The sequence below is a fragment of the Xiphophorus couchianus genome, chromosome 22, assembly GCF_001444195.1.
Source record: "Xiphophorus couchianus chromosome 22, X_couchianus-1.0, whole genome shotgun sequence".
NCBI classification, from domain to species: domain Eukaryota; kingdom Metazoa; phylum Chordata; class Actinopteri; order Cyprinodontiformes; family Poeciliidae; genus Xiphophorus; species Xiphophorus couchianus.
Window position 1 is genome coordinate 24,306,866 of NC_040249.1, and position 23,388 is coordinate 24,330,253.

Sequence of the window (23,388 nt, forward strand, 5' to 3'; positions counted from 1 at the left end):
GAAAGAGATTCTTTAACAATTATTCACTCCTTTCCAACAGCAGCTGGCTGCAGCTCACTGCTCAGGTCTAAATGTTTTCACTGCTCTGTATTAAAGGATAATTCAGGGATTTGATGCTGGTGATTAAATCACGTTTATTAGTTTGTCTGCAGATCTGTGTTGCTGCAGGTTGTAAGCTTTGTAAGTTTGTACGGTAAAAAAACTTTATACTTCACTATAATTTCTACTTCAGTACCTGCAAGAAGACGGGTCTGTTACTTGATTTACCGGCAGCAGAGGGTTTAGAAATATTTAACTGAAAGTTTTGGGTTTTAACATTTTCCTCAATAGTTTCCAGAGCCATCTTTTAATTATGTTGTTTGTATGTTTAAAGGTATGTTCAAATTAACAATGTGGCTAAATAGAAATGATCTAACTGCTAACTTGTGTTACTTTATAAATCACTGAATCCCTTGTTGGTTGTAGCTAATGGAAGAGGAAACACAGAGTAGATTTTCAGAAACAAGTCCTGGTTTGTGCTGTAAACACAAGAAACCAGCAGAACGTTTACAAGAACATATTTGTACAATGAGCTGTAATCTGATGAACAGAAACACTGGAAAAGCTTTAAGCTTCTTCCTGTGAACATCGACTTAGAGCTCAAATCAGAATTTAGCTGAAAATGTTTATGATTTTAACAAACATTCACTAAAACATTTGTCACAGCCAGTCTGAGTCTGTTACGGCCCTCACTTGTAAAAGAATCAATCAGTCTGCTCAGACCACACTGGACAGGATCAATACATCACTACGAAGCTGCTCTCCAGCTCTCTGTATTGTTCGACCCGTCTCCATCAAACACTTTGACAGAGTTGCTCACTGAGAAAATTCTTGTTTTCCATCAAACTAACTGCTCTGCTTTATTCCAGCTAGAGCAACAGATCAATCCCTCTGGCTTGACTTTTTTTCCCACCATGCCTTGTTCCTGGAGGAGTGAAAGGTGAAGGTGGTTTACAGGCTGATGACCTCTCTCCATCACTCTGACATGACCAACAGAGGTGGAGTCACCTGAGGTAAAATGTTCATCAGAATACTAATGAACCTTTGTATTCTACCCAGCTACCTCTCTCAGTCTAGAACAAGGCGTGTGCCCTCTGCTGGCGTGGCGATGCAAGTGCAACACCTTTGTCAGATAGTGGTTTATTCTTACGAAGCATTAAGGTTAGAAATTCAAGCAGTAGATTATCATTTTGAGTTATAACACTAACAAAACTACCGTTGTGTATTTAAATAAAGGTGGGGTATTTTAATAGAGGAATGTAATACATCTACATTTGCTACCCAGACATATTTAACAGGAAAAACTGATTAAAGAATTTAACCATCATACTACCATATACTGTATATATAAATATATATGATTTTATAATAAAAGAATTTAAAGCATCTATGAACTAGCTTTACATATTAAACAGGTACCGTATTCTTATGAAGGAATTTGGTGCATTTACACAAATGTATTTAAAATGGGTGGAATATTCTGACGGTTTTAATTTTCGTCATTCATATGATTTTACTTTTCAAAATTATAAGCATAATTCTTAAGCTCCCCCTACAATCCTGTCACTTAAAGAAAGGTTTGTGATGATTGCATTAAATACTAACCACTGTGCCTCCAGATGGACGTGTCAACGCGATACAGTAGGATAATCTGACGAGGTAGCACAGATCGTCAGGTCACCGGATTAAAAGACTGAATCAATTCTACATAATTTTGTTTTGATACAAGCCACACCTCCTTCTTCTCTACTTCTTCTATTTTTATGGCAGTTGGTGAACAACACAAAGTGCAACACTTTGACCAGATTGGAGTATCAGATGTTCTGTTACTATATTCTTCCCAAAATACCTGATCGTCTTATAAAGAAAGAAAGAAAAAAACTAAAAATGTTCCTGATGGTGTTTGAAATAATTGCTGTATGTCTAACTCACTTTTATTCTTATTTAGAATTTCTCTTTTATGTTCACAGTTATTACATTCCAAAAAATATGTTTCCATTTGTCTACTATGATGACAACAACCTGTAGCATGTTTGTTGATTATTTTCAGAGTGATATTTATTACTGTCATCCTCCATATCTTTTTTCTATTCCATTTTCTAAATTCTCTAACTTTCTTTTGGATAATATAATAAAATCTAACATTTTCTCATCTCTCCATTGCTCTTGCCATTTCTTCTTAATGAATAATTTTATACTCTTAGCCTTATTTAACATTAAATTCAACAATATTATTTTTAGCAGGAGGCACTTTCAGGAAAACTGTTGCCAATTAATCCCCTACAATTCAAATAAGAGCATGAAAATACAACATACTTACATCTTCAATAACTGTTGCACATTGTACCAGCCATAAACCAGACAGTAACATTTATTGATGCTTTAATACACAGATACATATGTTTTTTTTACAGTAGTAAAAGCCCTCTGTACATTTTTGTAACAAAATAAACAACAGATTAAAAGCTTCATGACAGAAAATTTAGAAAAATAATAATTTATCATACTAAATAAAGTGTCATAGATTCAGATGCAGAAAATGCTGATTTGAAAATCATAAACTTCCTGTCTGTTTTTAAGAGAGCACAACAATGAATATTTATACCTATTATAACAATGAAAGCGTTACATCTGCAGGAACGTTTAAAGCAATACTGAAGTACAGGTTTCCCAGTACTGTGATGGACTGCTGACTGTCCAGGGTGACCTGGAGGCGACCCCACGGAAAAGCATGTATGATGATGGATGGATGGGTTGAGCAATATACCGATTATTCCATGCAAAGCTTACACTGTGTTGGTGCATGGTGCAGACGTGTTTTCAACAGCTGTGCTGCTTAATTTCTGATTGCCTTTCATTTCACAATGGCAGCATGACTTCAGTAGTTTGTCCATCGCACTTTTTCTAATGCAAAAGTACATGGTTACATCTGCCAGAGGACTTAGACAAAGACAAATGCAAGCCAAGCTGTCAAAAATCTGGTTAAATCTTAGTTCTTCCACTAATGACCAAATAATGTTAGGAAGAAACAGGAGAGTGTAAATAAGTAGCACCACAACCAGAAGTGTTACTATCCTTCGTTTTTCCTCAGCAGGGACACTGTAAGCTGCAGACAGAGCTTTGATGGTTTCAATGAGGAAGAAAATCAAAATGGGGAATGGAAGGAGAAAGACGGCAGCAAAGATCATTTCTACAACCTGATGGTTTACATTAAAACAGTAAGGGAGAACACTGGCAAATGCCAATGTCCATACCACGGCACAGACCATCAGAGACATCTTGATGTTCCTCCTGAATCTGTACCACAGCGGCTTGGCAATAACCAAATACCTGGAATGAAAGAAACTCAGTGGTGATTGTACTCAGGACACAGAATTAAATGCAGAAGTTAATTCTCATGTGTATAAAGGTAACTACCTCTCCAGGGAGATGCAGACCATAAATCCAACACTGCCTGTTAGAGCAAGGAGGTAACTGTAGCTTATGATGTCATGTGACTCGCCTGCCTTCCAAGCTGCCAGGCAGCAGAGCTGAATAAGGTCAGAAATGAGAAGGTTGATGATGTAGACCGGAGCAGAGTGATCTTTTTGGATCTGCAGGGAAAGAAGCCATTAACATGTCCTGAAATAAAACTTGTTGCTTGTTCCATAGATACAAGAAAAATAGAACAAAAATGAGTAAAGGCCATATTTTTTATTTGTTTTGACAAAAACTAAGCTTTTCATGAGTATTAATGGTAAATGGCCTGTACTGGTATATCGCTTTATCAAGACCAGAGAGGACCCTGAATCACTCCACACTACACTCACCCCTTCACTCATTCACACACACATTCACACGCAGATGGAGGGAAGCTACTGGACAGTAGCCATAGCTGCCCTGGAGAAAACTGACAGAGGCAGGCTGCCATAAACCGGCAACACTAGAGCCTCTGAACATCACCTGCAGGGAAACGTTTTGCCCAAGGAAACAACGACCAAGGTAGACAGAGGAGAACCAAACCCTACCACCATCGCTACTGTTAATCTGTACTATGAAAAAAAAAAACATCTCATTTAGCAGCTGTTCCATGAATACATATTTAAATATATGCAGCAGTTCAAATATTCTGATCTTGTTTTTGCATGTCAGAAGCTATGAAAAAAGCTGCTGATGATGATGTTACATTACTCTGTGTACAGTGATGAAGATTCCCTAACCTCAGTATGCCAAATGCTTGGAGTGGCTAAGATGGGAGAGATGTTCAACATATTTACTTTTATTCAATCTAACAGAAAAAATTCTTATATAATAAAAAATACTGGTTTGAGCAATTAGAAGAACTGATTATGTGGTAAGCATTGCACTTTTTGCCCAACATGGTTTTAAGTATGAAAAACAAGTAAAAAATATTAAAAAGTAAATTACAGTGTAAGATTAAATCACGATTTATTCAGTTTTAATGCTGTAATACACCCTTGATCCAAACACACCAACATATTTCCTAGAAGTGACAGAATTTGGTTTTCAGCACAAAACATTTAATTTATTTTTATTCAGACCCAAAGTGTCTTTAGTTACAGCAACACGTCAGGATAGACGGTGTGACAGCGTGAATGTCAGCATACGTACCAGACAATAAACCGCACAGATCGCCACCAGCATCAGAGGAAGTCCTGTGCAAATAACTATTAATTCCACTAAATGCATGATTGACTCAACATTAAAGTCAGATTGGCTGCTGCTGTTGTTGGTGATGTTGAAGTCATCAATGTTGTTGAAGGTGGTGTTGTCCTGCATTTCCATTGTTTTCTATAAAACATGGATGGTAGATCATGATGAAGTTAAATGTTAGTTGTTCATATTCAGAGCAGTAGTTTCTGGATGAAGTCTCCCTGTCGTCCTAACAACATAACCAGGTGTGCATATAAAGTTAAATACTTTTACAAATACCTTCTTGTATTCATAAAAATATACTTTTTAATAACAAGAATCATAAAATTTATCCTGTTTCTCTTTTAAAAGTTAGAATCTCATGCCACTGCAATGAATGAAGACATTTTCACAAAAATGACAGACTCCATTACTGTGTCTTTAGACTTTTAAAAAGATTCAAAATGCCCTTTCTTTAGGTAGTTATCCCTACTGATATCACAATGAATAGATTTTACCTCCAACAGTTGAAACTCTTTACTGTAAAGAGCTGAGGTCTGAGGATTTAGTCTTCTTCTCGTCCAGAACCACAAAGAAAGCTCAAAACCTGGGAGCTGATTATCTACATCCACTTTAAGGAAGTCAAAACAGAAGTCATTAGAACTAAACTGTTATAAGATGAAATCATCAGATATTATCTGTGCATGAGTCATTGTCACATAGACGCCTTGTATATTCGAAATCGGAACATTTCAGGAAATGAAAACAACGGCTTGTTTATTAATGCAAATATGCCCAGAACAGTCAAAGCAACAAGCTGCTGGTTCACTATTTATTTCTGGTGTGTATTGATGGAGCCATTGACAGATGAACAGGGTGATCAGGAGAATAAATTATTGGAAGGAAACAAATATAATGAAAGATGAAAACACTTTTATTATCGAGAAGAAAACGTCTTACTGGAAAAAACCCTAAAAACTTTCAATTCTTCTTTCAATAGTTACTCATCTAAGTGTGATTGTAGGTTTCTAAGAAATTAGATACGATAGATATTTACAGAAGTGTAAAAACATACACAGATTTGACCGACGCGTTACAAAAATAATTATCATCTACTGGAAATCATTGAGATCATGTTTCAGTAAATTATACATCCACATCAAAACAAAATGTTCAAGTTTTTTCTGTTAATCTTAAACATTGAAATTTGAAAGATGCTTTTCTCAATCTTTAAATAGAAAATAGTTTTCCGGTTCTTTCTCAAACCTCTGTTTTGTGACTAGTTATTGATGCAGCATCATAGTTGATGCAGCTTCCTCTTTCTCACAGACATAACCCAGTTATTTTTGTACAAACGTTCATGCCTCTTGAGCTTTGATTTGAGCATTTAGATCAGTTTATTTTATAGTACATTGTTTTATTGTTGTCTTTTGTCCTTTCCACATTTAGAATATTTATTGATTATTATCTGTACAGCATTTTGTGGCAGCTACTTTTAAAGTGCTTTATAAATAAAGTACTAGTACTGGTAGAAGTATTGTCAATACTTACACTGTAGTATATTTATTTATTTAGATGTTGCACATTTCATATACTTCTAGTATAAGTTCATTACTGGCAGTAAATAACCTCCTTCTCATTTCTCTTGGTCACTTGTTAGGAATGATTACATCAGGACAAGTACATTTACGAGCAAATTTATTATCTGAACTGTATATTTTATTCTTGCAGCAGAACATACACATTGAAAATACAGCAAAAACACCTCAGAAAGAGACAGGCGTGCGATATGACGTCACGTGAAGGTAGCATCTGACACAAACAACAGTAGTCCACCGGTGCTCTTAACAAGATGCATGCAAAAGTAGTACGTCTGGGATTAAACATCGATTTACAGTTACATTCAGGAATTAACCCAATGTCAGGAATAGCTGCGGAAAGAAGTCTATTTTGCCTAAGACCATATGGTTAGCAAGTGGAAGGACTCTCCATTGTGAAATAGTTTATTTTATCCTCATTTTTATTTAAGTGTCTTACTAACCGAAGAGATTGTCCACTTTCACTTCACATTAGTGTTATTGATGCATGCAAGCAGTTTGTTTCTGCTATTTTAGATGTGAGGGAGACGTGTCACAAATCAATTTGGTCTTGTGAACAACGCTATTCTTTGTCCAAGATTTTTTACGCTGAATGCTTTTCTGGGAATAGCTGTACTTTGTCACTTCATTGGAGCCTGCGAAGAAAGAATATATTTGTCAAATGTGACATTTAATTTACTTTTTACGAACTGTTTTGTTACATTAGCAGTATTTTTGATCACGGTCACCTAAGTTTTAGAAACATCTGCTCTGCGCATAGGTTTCAACCAGTTAATTTAGCCACCAGTGAATCTATAACACCGGCATTCGGACTGAGCAGGAAGCAAGGAGCTGTCAAAATATGGATGTTAATTTTAAAGCATCAGAACAATTTTACAAAAAATCTGAAATGCCTCCTCTCCATATTGTGCTTTGAAAGCCAGCTCCAAGTGGTGAGTACATCCAGACCCAGGCTGATTTATCGAGAAGGACCTCTCTAGGTGTACTTGGATTTATCCTCCATCCAACGCGGCTCTGTTTGCTTTGCATGTCGTATTTTTAACGATGCTAAAAGTCAATGACTGGAAACACTCAAGAAAACAATTTAACAAGCAAGAAAACGGTGTAAGTCACAGAAAAGTAATGCAACTGCTCAGTTTGTGCGCTCAATGCAAAGTTTAAAAAGCGGAACTAGCTTTAGCCTCTTCAGCTAGAAGAGGATTTCTCCTACTGCTACAGGCGAGGGGCAAAGTTTACAAAGTTGGAGTGCGTCATGCCCTGGCATGCAGCTGAAATCCAATCAGCACAGAATCAAAGTTTGGACCAGAATAAAAGGTTTGGCTGTCAGAGGGAAAATACTCTGACAGCCTGACAATCTGAGCTTGGTAAGGAAATAAACCTGATAATTAGAGTGAAAGATAGAGTTGGTAAAAATTGAAAGAGAAAGAGAGATGGATGAAAAAAGATAGAAATAAAGGATAAATAAATACAATATATATAGGATGAGTAGACAATACTGTCCAGTTTTTCTTCCTTGGGAATGTTCTGTCGAATATGTAGACATATTCAAGACATTCAAATACTTCTTAAATAACTAGTAAATGTATTTTGTTTGTAGTAATGGTCTTCACACTGATTAGTTATCAACCGTTCTACAGAAAAATCACTATAGAAAAAAGAAAGCAGCTGTGCACCAATTGCAATTTTTTGGCGGATCTTTAGATCTTTCAAGGTCCCTCTTGAAAATGAAATCTAGATCTCAACGCGGTTTACCTGATTAAATAAAGAAAAAATATCTTAAAAAAATAGAAAACTTGACTTGTTGATTTTTTGTGTGTGTGTGTACAAAATACAGCAAAAAAGTCACTAAGTAGGTAAAAATAGGGTGAGTGTTGTAAACCGTGCAAATGGAGAGTTGACTTGGGGGGCAGGACTGTCCATTGGCTCTCTCTCATGGCAGAGCAAAGTAGGAACAGTGTATGATTTTTAGAATTAGTAGGTATATATACACTGCCTGGCCAAAAAAAAGTCACCACCTCGATTTAACTAAGCAAACAGGTACAAGCCTCCTATTGGATAAGTACTGCATAGGCGATTATCTTTCAGCTGGCAACAAGTTATTTAACCCCAGCTGATGCAATGAGTAACTCCTCATTTCTTAAACAACCATGGCAAAAGACACATCCTGTGGTCGTGGAAAAGACGTTAGTCTGTTTAAGAAGGGTCAAATCATTAGCATGCATCAAGCAGAGAAAACATCTAAGGAGATTGCAGAAACTACTAGAGTTGGGTTAAGAACTGTCCAACGCATCGTTAACAACTGGAAGGATGGTGGGGAACCATCGTCTCCTAATTGCTAGATATTTTACAACAACTCAGGGAAGCCAGAAACGTATCCAGGATGCTTTTCCGAAAGAACACATACAAAGTTGTGTCAGCAAGAGGACTAAGAGCACCAGCAGCATAACCCACAGAATAGGGAATACAGGACAATTCCCCTTCCAATGCATTAATGTCATACAGGAGCAAAAGGATGATGGGCAGATAAAGCAGAGTATAAATAATCAGCACCACAACCTGAATGGCTGCGATTCGTCGTTTTTCATCTGCTGGGACACTGACCGCTCCAGAGAGAGCTTTGATAGTCCCAACCAGGAAGAAGATGAACAAGGGAATGGGCAGGAGGAGAAAAGCTATGAAGAAGTGTGCAGCCATCCCATACTCCTTAAACACATAGGCAAGTAATGGATAAAAAAGAGGAAGTAACCAGACCACAATGCAGACCACCACATATGTCTTGATGTTTCTCCTGAATCTGTACCACATTGGCATGGCAACAACCAGATACCTGCAATAACAGATAGAGATGATTAGAAGGTTATTAAGGACAGGATAATGTGATTATGTCAGACAGAAGAGGAGTAAACATGGAAACACACCTTTCACAGGAGATACACACCATGAATCCCACACTGGCCTTTATACAAGCATATACAATTTTCATGTATGTGAAATCAGTTTGACTGAGTCTACATAAATCTACTGGAATTCTGGAGAAGAGCTGAATGAGATCAGAGATGAGGAGGTTGATGACATAGACTGGAGCCTCCTGACCCTTTTTCACCTGAGAGACAGACAAGAGAAAAAATATTAATGACATAAAAATATTCTTGACATGTAGGATGTTGCCTGTTCCTCATATTTTAGTCATTTCTAAGTCAAGACAGACTTCAACCTGCGACAAGAGAGAACCACTGTTTAAGTGGGAGGCTGATAGTCAAATAGCTCATTCATTCTAAATTAATAGGTTAAAATTATGCTGTGCTCACCTGAAAAAAAATTGCAATCATCACTATAAAAATTAGAGGAAGTCCAATGCTAATGCTGATCCAATTCATCCAGTTTAAGATTTTTACAGACAAAGGATCTAAAGTAATTGCACCCATTGTACAGTTGAGGCTCATGTTCCCGCGGTTTAAACATGATGCGTCGTTGAAGTTCAATTCTTCCATCCTTCGGTGTTGAACCAGGAATTTGATGACATGAGAAACTGTAAACAGAAATGATGATAAATGCATAAATTATTTATAATTGTTGCTTTAGCATAACCAGTAAATCCTAACATTAACCATCAAAACCTAACTGACATTAAAATATACTGGTAAAAGTGGACAAATTTCTCCATCATAATACAGAGTCCTTAAGGTTTATCATCTATATATCTATAGTCACCTCTCCAATCTGAGAAAGCCTTTCTGCGTTTTACAGTTCTGCTACTCTGTATCGACTAATGTTCATGTTTCAATTCAGATTCTCTTCTGAAGGTCGGAACCAGATATTTACATGCGCTGAATAAAAAGACATGAATTCTTTCTCACTGTGGGAAGTTAAATCAGACCAAACCTTTCTTGTTTTAGGTTAATTCGAATTACCAAAATTATTTATATTTGCTGAATGCCAGTTTTTTAGAGATTTTTTAAAAATTATTCTTGAATTCAAAGGTTTACATACATTTGGTCAGTATCAGGGATAATTGTCTTTTAAACTACGAGTTTGGTCAAACCTTTTGTATTTCCTTCCACAAACATCTCACAAGTTTTCTGAAGTTCTGGTTCCTCCTGACAGAACCGGTGGAACTGAGTCCATTTTGCAGGCCGCCTCACTCCCACACACATTTCCATAGAACTGAGATTGAGACTTTGTAATGGCCACACTAAAACACTGACTTTGTTGTCCTTAACCCCCTTTTATTACCACTTTGGCTCAATGCTTAGGGTTGCTACATGCATGCTCAGAATGAGAGATTCCTGACACAATACAAACAATTGTTTACTGTCGCTGTGACCAGGAGGAGTGAATGCTGCAAGTCGATGACTTGGTGCAATCTGCTGGGCTTCCTTAGAGAGAAAACGTTTGAGAATAATGACTACACCATTAGCATTCGCATTAGCATTAGATTAGACCAAATTGGGAGACATGAAGGCAGGACAATATGGACAAACACTAAGCTTTGAGTATAGCTTGGTTCACTTTTCACCCTCACACACTTTACCTTCAATACAAAACAGGAAGTACATTTTAATGGTGCATCATTTTTAAGTTATGTGGCGTTCTTCTATAACTTACATAAAAGTAACATCTAGCTGACCTTTGTCATAAAACTTTTGAGTGAGACCAAAATAATATCTAATTATGGATCAAATTATCCATGTTTAAAATTAAAGTAGACAGTAATCAAATTAGATTTTCCTTCAGTACATTATGAAAATGACCAAAGAAGTTGTTGTCAAAAGGACAGACAATACAAAACTAGAGATTGTGGGAGATGAAATGTTTCCAGAAGTTTTGTTCCCTCACAACAATCATTTAAACTAGTTCCAATCTCAAAGGGCAGCTAATCTGAGCAACAGAAAGTCTCTGATTCATTAAACTTTAGTTTTCTCTGGGAGATGTTGATGCACCACATATATCCAAATAGAGAGTTCTTGCTGTTATCGAATATGTAATGATGATTATATAAGTGTTAATTTCTTATTTTTAGTGATTTAAAAAATACTGCATGCATAGAATTAAATTTAATATTTCTTACCTTAAAGATTAATCGTTAATCCTCAATGAATTCTGCAGAGCTGCATCAGACGTTGTGTTCTCTGCGTTCCCAAAGTCTATTTATAGCAATATTAGACATTCAAATGTTTGATAAACAGAGATATGATCTGGACACACCTGCTTAGGGTTTGTCCCAAACAGGTATTGATTCTTAGTTGGTTAATTCTCTTGATCCTCCTTCATTAAATGTATTTTTTATTTGATGATAAAATCAAAATCTAACTATTATGTTAAAGGTACTCACCTTCCAAATGTCAGGGTTACTGTAGAATAAGGAACTAATGATGTGTGATGTCTACACAATATGGTTTTGGTAAATGCACACACATATAGAAGTTTAATGGGTTTGATGTGAACATATTTTGATCTCCAGTTACACATTAAAACAAACTTATTACACTCACCAATGGCTTGTAATAGAATTTTTAAAAATCAGCTGTCCTCTGAAGTTGATTGGTTAAACTGACATCTAGAAAAGTTCTATAGGAATAAAACATTTAACTTCCATTGATTCTAAGATCTAATATGACCAAATGTGAAATGAGAATGATGTTTGTGACTTTTGCAAGGAATTGTGATCCCCATTTAATTTTGTCTGTCATTCTGAAATGTTCTTTTCTATATGAGAATTATTATCACAGCTAAACTTTGAAGGATTGCAGTGTTATTCTCGTATATTGTAGAAGTCAGAAAATACTGAAATAAGTCTATCTATATCTTCCTTCTTTTCATTTTCATTTGCATAATTCATTTCATTACATTAGAACAATATACATATTTCGAGGAACACTGAACAAACTTGACATCTAGAAATGTTCTGTAGGCCAAACATATACATTTATATGACATGAAAACTCAGAGCTTTAGTCATGATTGATGGCAACATCACTGACCAGAGTCCTGTTTAGAAACCAGGACAGCAAGAACTGAGCACAAAGCAGACACTCTGAGAAGACTTACCTAGGTCTGTGGTACTTAGGTTTTGGTTTCAGAACAAAACCAGGTGGTATGTCAAAATCCAACCCTTACTATACAGTTCATTTAAATTCTTTATTTTGCCTTTTATCCTCCTGAGACCCAGAAAAAAAAAAGTTTTTGAATTTTTTTTTTTTTTTCACTACATGACTCTTTGGAGTGAAAAAACATCACTACAATTGAAAAAGTTTCAAAACATGTTTTTATTTATTTATTACAGTATGTCCTTTGGAGAGGACATCGGGACTCTCTTGTGGCAAATATGAACACATTTTGAGGCCCAGGATGTCCTCTCTAAGGACCAACAGGATTTAACACAGTGGCATGTATGGTTTCAGAGTTATGAACAAAAAAACCTATGTCCTCCACAGAGGACAAAAATGTATTGCTGGGTCTCAGATATTATATTTTTATGTGAGTCTATTTCAAGTGTTTATGGGTCTAAAGCAACTCTACGCAGTTGTGTCTTCAGCCTTGATTTAAAGGAACTCAGTGTTTCAGCTGTTTTACAGTTTTATGGAAGTTTATTGTAGACTTGAGGTACATAGATGCTGCACATTTCCTAACCACTTCTCCTAACTATACAAAACATCATATGTCATCCCATATAAGGGATAACCTGTCATTTGCTCAAATGAACCACTTTAAACTTAAAAATGAACAGTGGACGTCAATATTGTAACATATGAATCTGACAGCAGAATTATTTAGCTTATTCTTTTTTGTTACACATCTTAATATTTACACAGGACAAACATAACTATATTAAATATTAGAACATTTTGCAGGCAGGTAAATATCTGGATAACATGTTGACTATAGTGTACTAATGACTTAGTGCATGCTCACATATTTCATTCTCATACTTATGTTAGCAGTGAAATGAAGCTCATCTGTTGGCATGAGGGTCATGGACAGAGCACAGCCACTTTGTCTCACTGTTGCTCAAGATGCAATCAGCATCAAACATCATCTGTGTATCATTCCAGACATGGCTCTGTTTGGTGCGGTGCAGGATATTGGGACCCAGCAGTCTGCACAGGTAGCGGACATCAGAACCAGAGAAATGTTAACGCTCATGCAGGTAAAGCCAACGGGTCGGACCTGGTCCAAAACACTCTTTACTGTCTGACAAGATAAGTTGTAACAAAGCTAATAAAATGTATCCTGTCATCAGCAGCTCCCTTGATAGAGACACTATGTATGTTTATAATCTAAATAAGTAAATTTTAACAATTGTGTGATTTAAACATTGCATACATTTAATTAAATATCAAACTAAATTTGTTTAAGCTGTGAACATTTTAAGTTTAGTGGCTGAATTGCCATTAAATTTGTGAATAAAGTGTGATCCTTCATTTGGCAACACATTTAATATTCTATTGAATGTTTTTCTGTCAAACTCATAACAACAGCAGTCTCAGAAACAGTGAAACAGTAACAATGCCCACATGGGCAATTATAGTTACTATCATAATTGAACTTTACAGAGCCTCACTTTTTCTCCTGAAGACTTAATAAACTGTTATTGCTGTGTTCAATTGATTAAAAACTTTCATTGTAATGAAAAAATCCTTCTACGTGTTTTATGTACCGTCAGTTCAGAAACTGAAAGTAACTTTGTTGGAAAGGTCCAGTTTAGCCACATTATAGTGATAGAACTGAATGAGTTGGATTATCAGAAAATGCTAACCTAAAAATCAGTAAAATAAAGACACAGATAATTCAACAACTGCTTGTTCAGGATTTGATTTTGATCAATGAGAAAGAGCAATTTGTTCTGAGAAAAATCTGAAAAGTTTCAGGATATTTTGTTTGTAATAGAGATAAATGCAAAATTTTTTGCTAAATATCTTCCCTGTTTTGTTCATTTTTATATTTCCAGATATAAATTTAAACAGTTAATCTTTGAAAGCTGTCAGGGCCCTTCTAGATCATTTCTCTCCTCTGGTGTTTGAAGGTTTGCTCTCTGCATTAACAGTCTGCAGAATTTACCACTGGACACAACATGAAGTTTGTCTCCACTGATAATCATTTGCACACTGTCATGCACACTGCTTTCCTATTTTAATACCAAGCTCACTTTTATGCTTCTTCCTTCTCTGGAACTGTTTGTTTCCACTGAGTTTTGAGTAACAGCAATGAAAGCTGTGTACATATTAATATTCACAAAAATATGCAAAAATGTCTGACATTCAAAAGTCACCTTGGCAGTTTTTAAATGCATGATTTGGCATTATAACAGACCGTGCTGTGTTTCTACTGGCACCTCAATAAAACAGAAACTGCATAGATTTCTTTTTTCAATCAGTCCTCTGAGAATTCAGATTAAATTCTGTTCTTGACAGAAATGACTGCAATTGAGTGAACAGATGTATAACCTTCAAAAAAAAGATTAAAAAAATACTTTTTTACAAACTTATGGACATAAATCTGCAAACAAGTCAATATTCTGATCTGTAACAATCTTCAGGTCGCAGGACATTAAACTGAATAATCTTTTTATTTCACTGATTGTGTTCTTGAGATTATCCAGACTTCATTTTGTCTGTCACTCTGCTGCTGTCACTCCTGACTCTCCCCCATGAGGGATAGTGAAGGATATTTATCTTAAACCTTCCCTCACATACATTCTCATTGGTTGATGCATCACATCAGTTCACCCTGTACACAACATACCTAGTTCAGTAACAAGAGCCAAAGGTCATTGAGGGGGAAGCTGCCAACAACAGGCACGGCTGCTTTCGACCTGAGAGACTTTCTACCTTAAACCAAACCGAGGGCCAGGCAGTTGATTAAATGAAGGAAATGAGAAACTATTTAAGTTTTCTTGTCACCAGCTCAAACAGATCCATCAGAATTCCTGTTTTGGTAAAACTCATCTGGTTTCTGGGCCCAGATCTGATGAGTGTAACTGAGTGACATCAAATTGACCACAGGGCCAAATATGGGGAATCAGGAAAGTGTCAGTAGGTGTAGCTGCAGCCAAAGTTTTGACAGGTGATGATTGCATGAATTGTGTTATATAAATGTGGCAACCTGGGGTGGATTTTCTTTATTATGAAACCCAAATGTAAGATGTTAAAGTTTATGATAAGGGAAACCGACAACGCCACCTGGAATAACTCCAGGAAAATAGAATAATAATAAGGACACAGGTACGTTCTACTGGGAATGAGACAAGATTCAGACAGTTCTACAAAAAAATTTATTAAACTTTAATAGGTTGTTTAAATTAACAATAACCTGAAATTGAATAGTTAAAACAGTGAATGCCTTTTTAATGAAGTTAATTATAAAATGTTTAAATTTCAAAGGAAACTGAGGCTTACCGGTGGGGGGAGAGTAGTGAGGAACGGGGCAACATCCAGTGAAGAAAAGGGATCACCCTGGACACTACAAAGACACGGCAAACACACACACAAAAAAAGGGGTGTTCCAACAAAACACACAAGACAAGACACCGCCACCAGGGGTCACCACCGCCACCACAGAAGCCTCAGTCCCTAAAAGAAAGACAAAAAATGAAACAATACGAGTAAAACAGTGATATAATAGCAATACAATATTGCTTTTTATCCCGTTCGTAGTGCCATCAATGCTCCCGGCAGCGGGGGAAAGTTCATACAAATCTTTTAAAACAATTCATCGTAGGCAAAACAGCAGCGAGTGTACATCCAAATTTAATAGTCGTCAGGGATTCAGCAGGAGGCTAAAAAATAAAGTAGATTATTAATACCACTGCTGATAAAAACTATAATTTATGGTAGCTGCTTACCTGTAAATTACCACACGGCCAGATAAACAGATCCACAAGTTCGCCTATGGAGCGCAGCTGTAACAAAATGCTACGTAAAGGCTTCATTTACATGAGATGGATGTTACCTAGCCATGCTAGCGCTTACCTTCCCGGCAGCAAACAACCGAACAAATTGGTCCAGGAGTTGGAGGAGCAGCAAGGGAGGCTAAACAAATCAAACCAGCTTGCATTAATGGCTATGATAAAAGCTGACAAACAAAGAAACAGCCACGCTTACCCAGCACAGCTCAGCAAACACAGGAAGCAGAATGAGTTGATGACGTCATGACGCAAGTAGTCTTGTGGCAGGTAGAGACCTGCTTATATGCAGCAGCTGAAATTGGTCTTAAAGTGGCAGCGTACCATTTATGCTGCTACATAAATAAACTTCAATTGTCTTGTTTTACCAGGTCACCGTTCACCATGTCCTATAATCGTCTCCCTCTCAGAAGCTTTATGTCTCTGCTTCATGATCTCCAGGTGAGTATCCAGGGAGTTGAGGCAGCCTTGTGTTGGAGGGCAGACAGGTTTTGCAGCAGCAGAGGGAGTGGGACAGAGACAGCCATGAGGGATTGTCCAGGAACAACAGAGTTCATGAGGAAATGAGCATGAGACTCTGGTGACCAGATCTTAAAATCTGAGGTAGTAACCTGCATGAGAAAACAAGGGAGACGAGAAAAGCAGCAGTTCTAGGAGACACAAGGAACTACTCAGAGCTTTACGCTGCAGGTTAACCCTCAGGTGTTGAAGGACTGGCGTCCACGTCCTTAAATCCATCTCCTGATGACGGTCGATGAGCTGCAGGGAGTCAGGAGTCAGACCTGCTGCTACCTGGCGCCCTCATGAGGAGAACCACACAAACTGCAACAAAGAGGTTCCCAAAACATACATGCTCACTTCCTTATTTTAACATTCAAAGGCTAACTTTTGCCAATTGTCTAAAGTGAAAACCTGAACCATTCTTTGAAGAATTTTATTCATCTTTAGCTGCAAAATATATTGTCAGAACACAGTTTGCTATTCAAAATAATCAGAAATACTCAGCAAAATGTTGGTTGCAAAAATGCTTTTTCATCCACTGCAACATTTTAACTACCAAGCTGTCTCAATACACAGAGTTGACATTTTGTTAGTGTCCATTCTACTCATTTCCTGCTTGTTGGACATTTCACAGCAACACAATGAAGCCAAAACTTTGTCAATGACACTTTCCCTAAGAAGCACGTACATCGCTGTGTCTGCAAGAGGACTAATATAAACACAAATGAAGGCCAGACTGGTGAAACTAGGATGCTGTTGTTCATTTATATCTAAAAGCATATAAATGATGACCGGCAGGAACAGCAGGATATAAATTAGCAGCAACATAACTTGGATTGCAACAATTCGCTGCTTTTTGGGGGGAGAGACTCCATGTGCTGCAGACAGAGATTTTATGGTGCCAACTGTGAAGAAGATGAATGAGGGAAAAGGGAGGAGGAGGAAACTGGAAAAGATTATCTTTTTAATTCCAGAATCGACCTGAATATAAAAAGTGGTGAGAATAACAAAAGGGAGGATCCAGACCACAGCACACACAGTGAAAGCTCCCCTGATGTCCCGCTGGAATCTGTACCACATAGGCTTGGCAATGATCATGTATCTGTAATGAAAGAGTCACAAAGTATGAGGCGGTGTGAGACAGAAAAAGTGGGATTCATTTATGGAGACAGGTACCTTTCTAGTGACAGACACACCATGAAACCAACACTGGCCATTAGGCCTATCATGTAGGAGAAAAAGGGGACGTTATGTTTATGTGCCATCAGTGCAATGCTGCTGCAGAGCTGAATGAGATCAGAAATGAGAAGGTTGACGACGTAAACTGGAGCACAGTTGCCCTTTTTCACCTGCAGGACAGACAAACAACGCAAAACGTTACAAATTGATGTTCCTTTTGATTTGCCATTGATTTGCCAAACAAAATGACAAGAAACATGAAAACCTAACAAAAACACAATCATTTTAAATTAAATCATCTAAATCAGAAAGTACTTTACTCACCAGTTTGAAAACTAAAAATATGGAGACTAGGTTCAAAGGAAGTCCAATGCAGATGATGACCAGATGCACTACATTGGTCAATCCTCCCTTGAAGTAAATATAGTCCCTTAAGACGTGATAAGTATTCTCAATTTTATTGCAATCAATGCTGAAGTTGCTGTTATTGGTGTTTTCCATCATGCCGTAGAAAAACTGAGATTTGAGACACAAGGAAATAAATGGTTTACATAGTTATTAGCAAAATCTTTCAGTAAAAAACTTTTAAACAGCTGCACATATCTTACAGAAAAGAGAACAAAATGAAGATTGATTGAATAAATGCCAGCTAGGATAGGAACTTAAATGTATATATTTTTACATATTTTCATTGACCCTGTGTAGAATTATGGAATAATTGCATTCTGGAAATAAGTTCATGCATAAATGATTTCTCTTCAACCCTACTGATAGGTATTTTCTCAACCTATAGAAAAGAACCACAGAAAACGTTACTGAGTTTTCAGCCAAATTCTTGCAAGAATTGAGAGGCGGAGAGGATCAGCTCCTACAAGCTGAGCTCCCTGCGTTCTGCCATCCTGCTGCAGAACTTGTCTTTTTATTAGCAGAGAAGGGGAGTGATCTTAACAAAACGGGGGGAGAAACCCTGATAACAAGTAAGGATAAACAGAACTAAACTCTACACGCAGACAGTTTTACAACTAAGGAGTATCTCAGAAAGGCCCCCTAAAGCAGTGGTCCCCAACCCCCGGGCCGCGGACTGGTACCGGTCCGTGGACCAATTGGTACCGGCTGTGCAAAAAATAATCAAATATTTCCATTTTATGTATTATTTGATTCTGGAGGATCTTTTACTTTGAAAATTCTTTAACCGGATTCTCTCGGTTCCGCCAACATTGAGCCACAAAATGAGTCAGAAACGGATCAGATTCTTTGGAAAGTTTCTTTGTGAAGGGAAAAGGCCCAGAGAAGAGACAGGAGGATGGATTTATCCCGGTAGGTGATTCCCACAGTCCAAGCTCTGCATGATATGGTGACCGGATGTTAATGAGGCAATGAAGCTTCAAGCTGCTTCTCCACTAGAGACCAAGAACCCTGAGCATCAGCAACACTTCCGGTCTCATTGTCTCTCATCTCTCCCAGATGGACCGTCTGGTTGCAGAGAAACCAGCTCAGGGCTCCATTAGTCGTTATCAAGTGTTAAAATTTTCACGAAAGTAAAATGTTCGTTTTTTGTGGCGCATCTGTATCTTATTTTGAAGGGATCTGTAAACGTTACCATAGCGACCAGAGTCAGAGAGCGTTAGGGCAGTGGAGAGACGAGATGAGAGGAGCTTGTGAGTTTTAGGTCTGGTTCACACTGCAGGATTTATGGATTATCGGCCGATTTTCCAAACCTCAGTGACCACAGAGCCGATAAAAGTCCAACAGGTTCGGTTGGTTCGTGAGTCCAGTCACACGGCAGGAACAACACACCACAGAACCGGTTCCACTCAGAACATCCCGATTCCAGAAGAAAATCCAGTAAAACCCCAACAGACCAAACCTGAATTTAGAATAATGAAACAGGATGAGGATGTAGAAGCAGCAGTGATAGTTTGTGGTCTCATTTTAAGCGATAAAAGACGAAACAAAAAGAAAAGATGTTTGATAAAAGATGGCGGAGCAGCCGCTCTATTTGCTGCTCTATGATTGGGAGGTGAGTTATGTTTGTTCGTAGTTAACATTTTTACTGAATAAACATAACTACATATAATAAACATATATAAAAATGGCCTTTATATATATTAATAAGCATTTCCACATATCACCTCCGATGTCCACCGGACTCTCAGTTGCCATGACAACTGTTTGGGATTCCCTCCGTGTTTACGTCACCGCGCTTTCTGATTGGCTACCTGTCACATTCAACAGGCTGCGATAATCTGGCCAAGACAATGTTGAATATACCCGATTTTAGATCGAATATATTCAACACACCACCACGTAACACAGCACACACTGCAGGACGTTGTAAGACTGTCAAAGGGAAAAAAAAAAAAAAAGCCTTCAGCGGGAACACCAACATGCAGAAGCATTATCTGACGGTCCCCCCGGCCGCAGCAAAATTGCCAAGTCTTGACCGGTCCACGGTCATAGAAAGGTTTTGGACCACTGGCCTAAAGAACTCTTGTGAAAACATGCGTGAGTTCAATGAAAGGTTTTACACACAGTTTATCAAGTTCCTTCTCTCTGGGGTGAGAACACTAAACCTTAAAACTAAAACAACAACTATTAATATAAAACTACTAATGTAAGAAAGATAACTAAACATAATAATTCTAACACCTACCACACACTATGAAAGCATCTAATTATGCTGCTGCCTTCACTTCTCCGATCCTCAGACGCTCCTCCTGCTTTTCCTCATTCACAGATAGATTTGGGTTGGTGTGTGGAGGATTCACCTCTTCAATCTTTATGACCAACGCTGGACAAGATTTCAGCATCATGGTAACATATACAGAGACAACTGTTCCAATTTCTGACACTTCCCTCTTGTAATCCACGCTGTCCTTCCTCTAAACTTCATGCACAAAGCTCAACTTTGATGCAGTTGCTCCTCAAACACTCATGAACTATAGACCAATGAGACTAAGGCTCTGGGATTAAATTGAGGTTTTCAGATGTGTGTTTGTGTTTCTCTTCAAAATAACAAATTATACACAGATGTGTCAGTTCAAAATTATTCTGCATTTATTCTTTTCATGTCGTTTCAAGCGGAGCCAATGTTTTTTCTAAAAAAGCTGTCTCTGTTTAACCCTTCGATTATTTTTTATGTTTCTGTTTATGGAGCATAGCCTATTGAAGAAGCCACAATTGCATGTTTTCAGTCAGCAAACAAATACAAATTATCTAACAATATTTGAAAACACAGAGGGTTTATCTAAATCTAAATGAAGGACCTTTACCATGAAGGTAACTTCCAGAAGTATCTTCAGCTGGTTGAAAAATTCAAACTAATATTTGGTTCTTTAGTGAAATTTGTTCTCAAATAGTTTTTAAAGAATCAAGAAACAAAAATAATTTCTTATTTCAGGAGACTGAAGGTTTGTCTAACTTTATTAACTCTGCAGAATCAGATATCATCTGTGATCTAAAGTTTACATATACTGTATGTTAAATTGCATAATGTGATACTACATTTATGGACTGGTTGCCAGTCATTATCTAAATATTTCTTTTATATTCTTATATATTTCTAATGTTTAGGTACCGACATTACTTGGTGAAAAATTATTACCATTATCATTACCAAAAACAAACATTGAAGAAACAGATCCCATACCCTGCAGGTGGATTCGGTAAAACATGAATGTCTTTGAAGCATAATTAGCTTTAGCAGCAGTCCTGACAATAAAACTATTTTCTAAGAAAATATTTCTGTATTTGTTTAATGAAATCTATTCTAATATCAGAGGTAAAATAACTTACTTTTGAGTTTCCTGTTCCTGCAGTCACAGAGGAGCTTCTGAATCCACTGACTAACTGGTCGACTGAACTGGAAGCTGTTTTCTGTCCCTTTCAGTTTTTATTGTGCAGCACTTAGATGGAGCTTATTGAATTAAACTGTTTTTTCTGTAGGTTTCTGATGCAAGTTAGTCATTAAGGCTCTGGTTTTGTTGCATCAATTAACGAGGAAATCTAATGAATCATCAATGTCACTTAAAGCTAATTGTTTTTTCAGGCCATCATTATTTCATTTCATTTTTTTATCAAACATTAATTCTGTAATGTGAAGACCAGTGTTGACCATCTGGTTTTGATTTTGTTTGTTTGATATTTTTGATGAGCTGCTTTTGTTACAGTGATGAGACTAAAATAATAATTTCCAAATGGACTTTTTTTTTTCTAAGGGAAACTCTGTCATGATCAAAGGTTCATTTTTGACCCACATGAAGGAAATCTTCTCAGGACCAGAAGAAAATTTCAATGAGTTTATTGAGGCGATGATTCTATGTATTTGCATGTTTTTGGTTTGCTGTAAGAAAGATCTGGCTGTAGTTCATGTTATTGTGCCAACACAGTTTTGTAAATACAGTTTATGGAATCTGCAACTACAACTTTACACTTTAAATGTCCACGTTGTATGAATACAACATGACAACGCCCTCATCTGGTGGAACAGCATCAAAACCAGATTAAGGCCAAGACTTGCATCTGAAAATAATGGAGTTGAAGAGTAAAAAACATCCAAAGGGGACAGATGTGAATTTGATTTAAAAAATAAATAAATAAAAAACAACTAACATTTGTGGAAATTCTGAAAATACTCCAGAAAAAAAGGTGGTATCCTAATATTGCTTTTATTTAGTTGATTTCGCAGTAAAATGGTCACAAGGTGCTGCGCAGTCGGCTGCACAAACAGACAAGGGTCAAAACCAAGCTTGTTTTTAAGGCAGCTCCAGATTAAGGGGAAACGCTGTTTATGACACAGTGACATAAATCATGTGGTGTGAATTCAGGCAAAGTCGGTAATTTGATCAACATGTCAGGAGGTTCGGGTCGGTTTCTAAGCTAGCTGTTTCAGGCTTCTGTAAATACCGCCGTCTATGAGCCCCAACCAGCTGTGCTATGTTCACGGGCAAGTTAGCTTGACTTGAACAAACATGAATAAACTGACAAAAACAACTTTAGCCACTCAATTCAATACTCCAGATTCCCACTTTCGATCTACATCACGGCGCTTCAAATGATTAAGTGATGCAGTTGCAAGGGGTCAATACTAGGGTATCCCCTTTGTCATGAATGCTGTTTTAACCTAAACAGTGTAATATTATCTGGAAGTCATCTGGCTAATGGCTCAAGGCTTCGTGCTGACGTCTAAGCATCAAATAAATGCAAATCAGTCTGATTAAAATAAGAATACTAGTGCGTGTGTGTTGATAGCTATAGGGAAAAAAAGATCCATCATAGCGTCCTCAGTCAAATGCTTAGCTCCCCTTTAGCACCTGCAGACAAAAATTTCTGGAGCCGCCACTGGTTCAAAGCCAAGATGGTGTCTCAGAGGTCTTGAAGGAACTGCTAGATGGATTAATCGTTGGAGGGCGGACATGAAGCCGATGTGAAGAGAGAGGAGCAGAGCAGAGTGTTGCCAGAAATGGGATTTGGTTTATTGATGTTCTTGAAGGGGAGAAGACAGACACGACTCACAGAGCTTTTTCAGAAAGCCATGAG

The 23,388-nt window shown here is 37.3% G+C and overlaps 3 protein-coding genes and 1 long non-coding RNA gene across 5 annotated transcripts; all 4 read right to left on the bottom strand.

Moving 5' to 3' along the window:
* Positions 1 to 2,521: 2,521 nt before the first annotated feature.
* Positions 2,522 to 4,913, bottom strand: LOC114138463 (G-protein coupled receptor 4-like). The gene is made up of 3 exons (XM_028007748.1): positions 4,651 to 4,913; positions 3,457 to 3,632; positions 2,522 to 3,369 (listed from the first exon to the last, which is right to left on the bottom strand). The coding sequence occupies exons 1-3, from the start codon at positions 4,822 to 4,824 to the stop codon at positions 2,826 to 2,828; spliced, it is 894 nt and encodes a 297-aa protein (XP_027863549.1). The 5' UTR covers positions 4,825 to 4,913; the 3' UTR covers positions 2,522 to 2,825.
* A 3,682-nt stretch (positions 4,914 to 8,595) lies between these two features.
* LOC114137655 (G-protein coupled receptor 4-like) lies at positions 8,596 to 11,740 on the bottom strand. Its single transcript, XM_028006410.1, has 4 exons — positions 11,338 to 11,740; positions 9,578 to 9,798; positions 9,188 to 9,372; positions 8,596 to 9,096 (listed from the first exon to the last, which is right to left on the bottom strand). The coding sequence occupies exons 2-4, from the start codon at positions 9,758 to 9,760 to the stop codon at positions 8,598 to 8,600; spliced, it is 867 nt and encodes a 288-aa protein (XP_027862211.1). The 5' UTR covers positions 9,761 to 9,798; positions 11,338 to 11,740; the 3' UTR covers positions 8,596 to 8,597.
* A 3,793-nt stretch (positions 11,741 to 15,533) lies between these two features.
* On the bottom strand, positions 15,534 to 16,507 carry LOC114137555 (uncharacterized). Of its 2 annotated transcripts, XR_003594012.1 has the most exons (4): positions 16,370 to 16,507; positions 16,238 to 16,297; positions 16,111 to 16,167; positions 15,534 to 15,838 (listed from the first exon to the last, which is right to left on the bottom strand). It is a non-coding gene; the product is annotated as an uncharacterized LOC114137555 (long non-coding RNA). The 2 variants fall into 2 exon arrangements; XR_003594011.1 differs by having other exon boundaries at positions 16,238 to 16,507.
* Positions 16,508 to 16,598: 91 nt separating this feature from the next.
* On the bottom strand, positions 16,599 to 20,663 carry LOC114137864 (ovarian cancer G-protein coupled receptor 1-like). Its single transcript, XM_028006698.1, has 6 exons — positions 20,544 to 20,663; positions 18,175 to 18,366; positions 17,848 to 18,020; positions 17,277 to 17,773; positions 16,867 to 16,970; positions 16,599 to 16,781 (listed from the first exon to the last, which is right to left on the bottom strand). The coding sequence occupies exons 1-6, from the start codon at positions 20,661 to 20,663 to the stop codon at positions 16,599 to 16,601; spliced, it is 1,269 nt and encodes a 422-aa protein (XP_027862499.1).
* Positions 20,664 to 23,388: the final 2,725 nt, after the last annotated feature.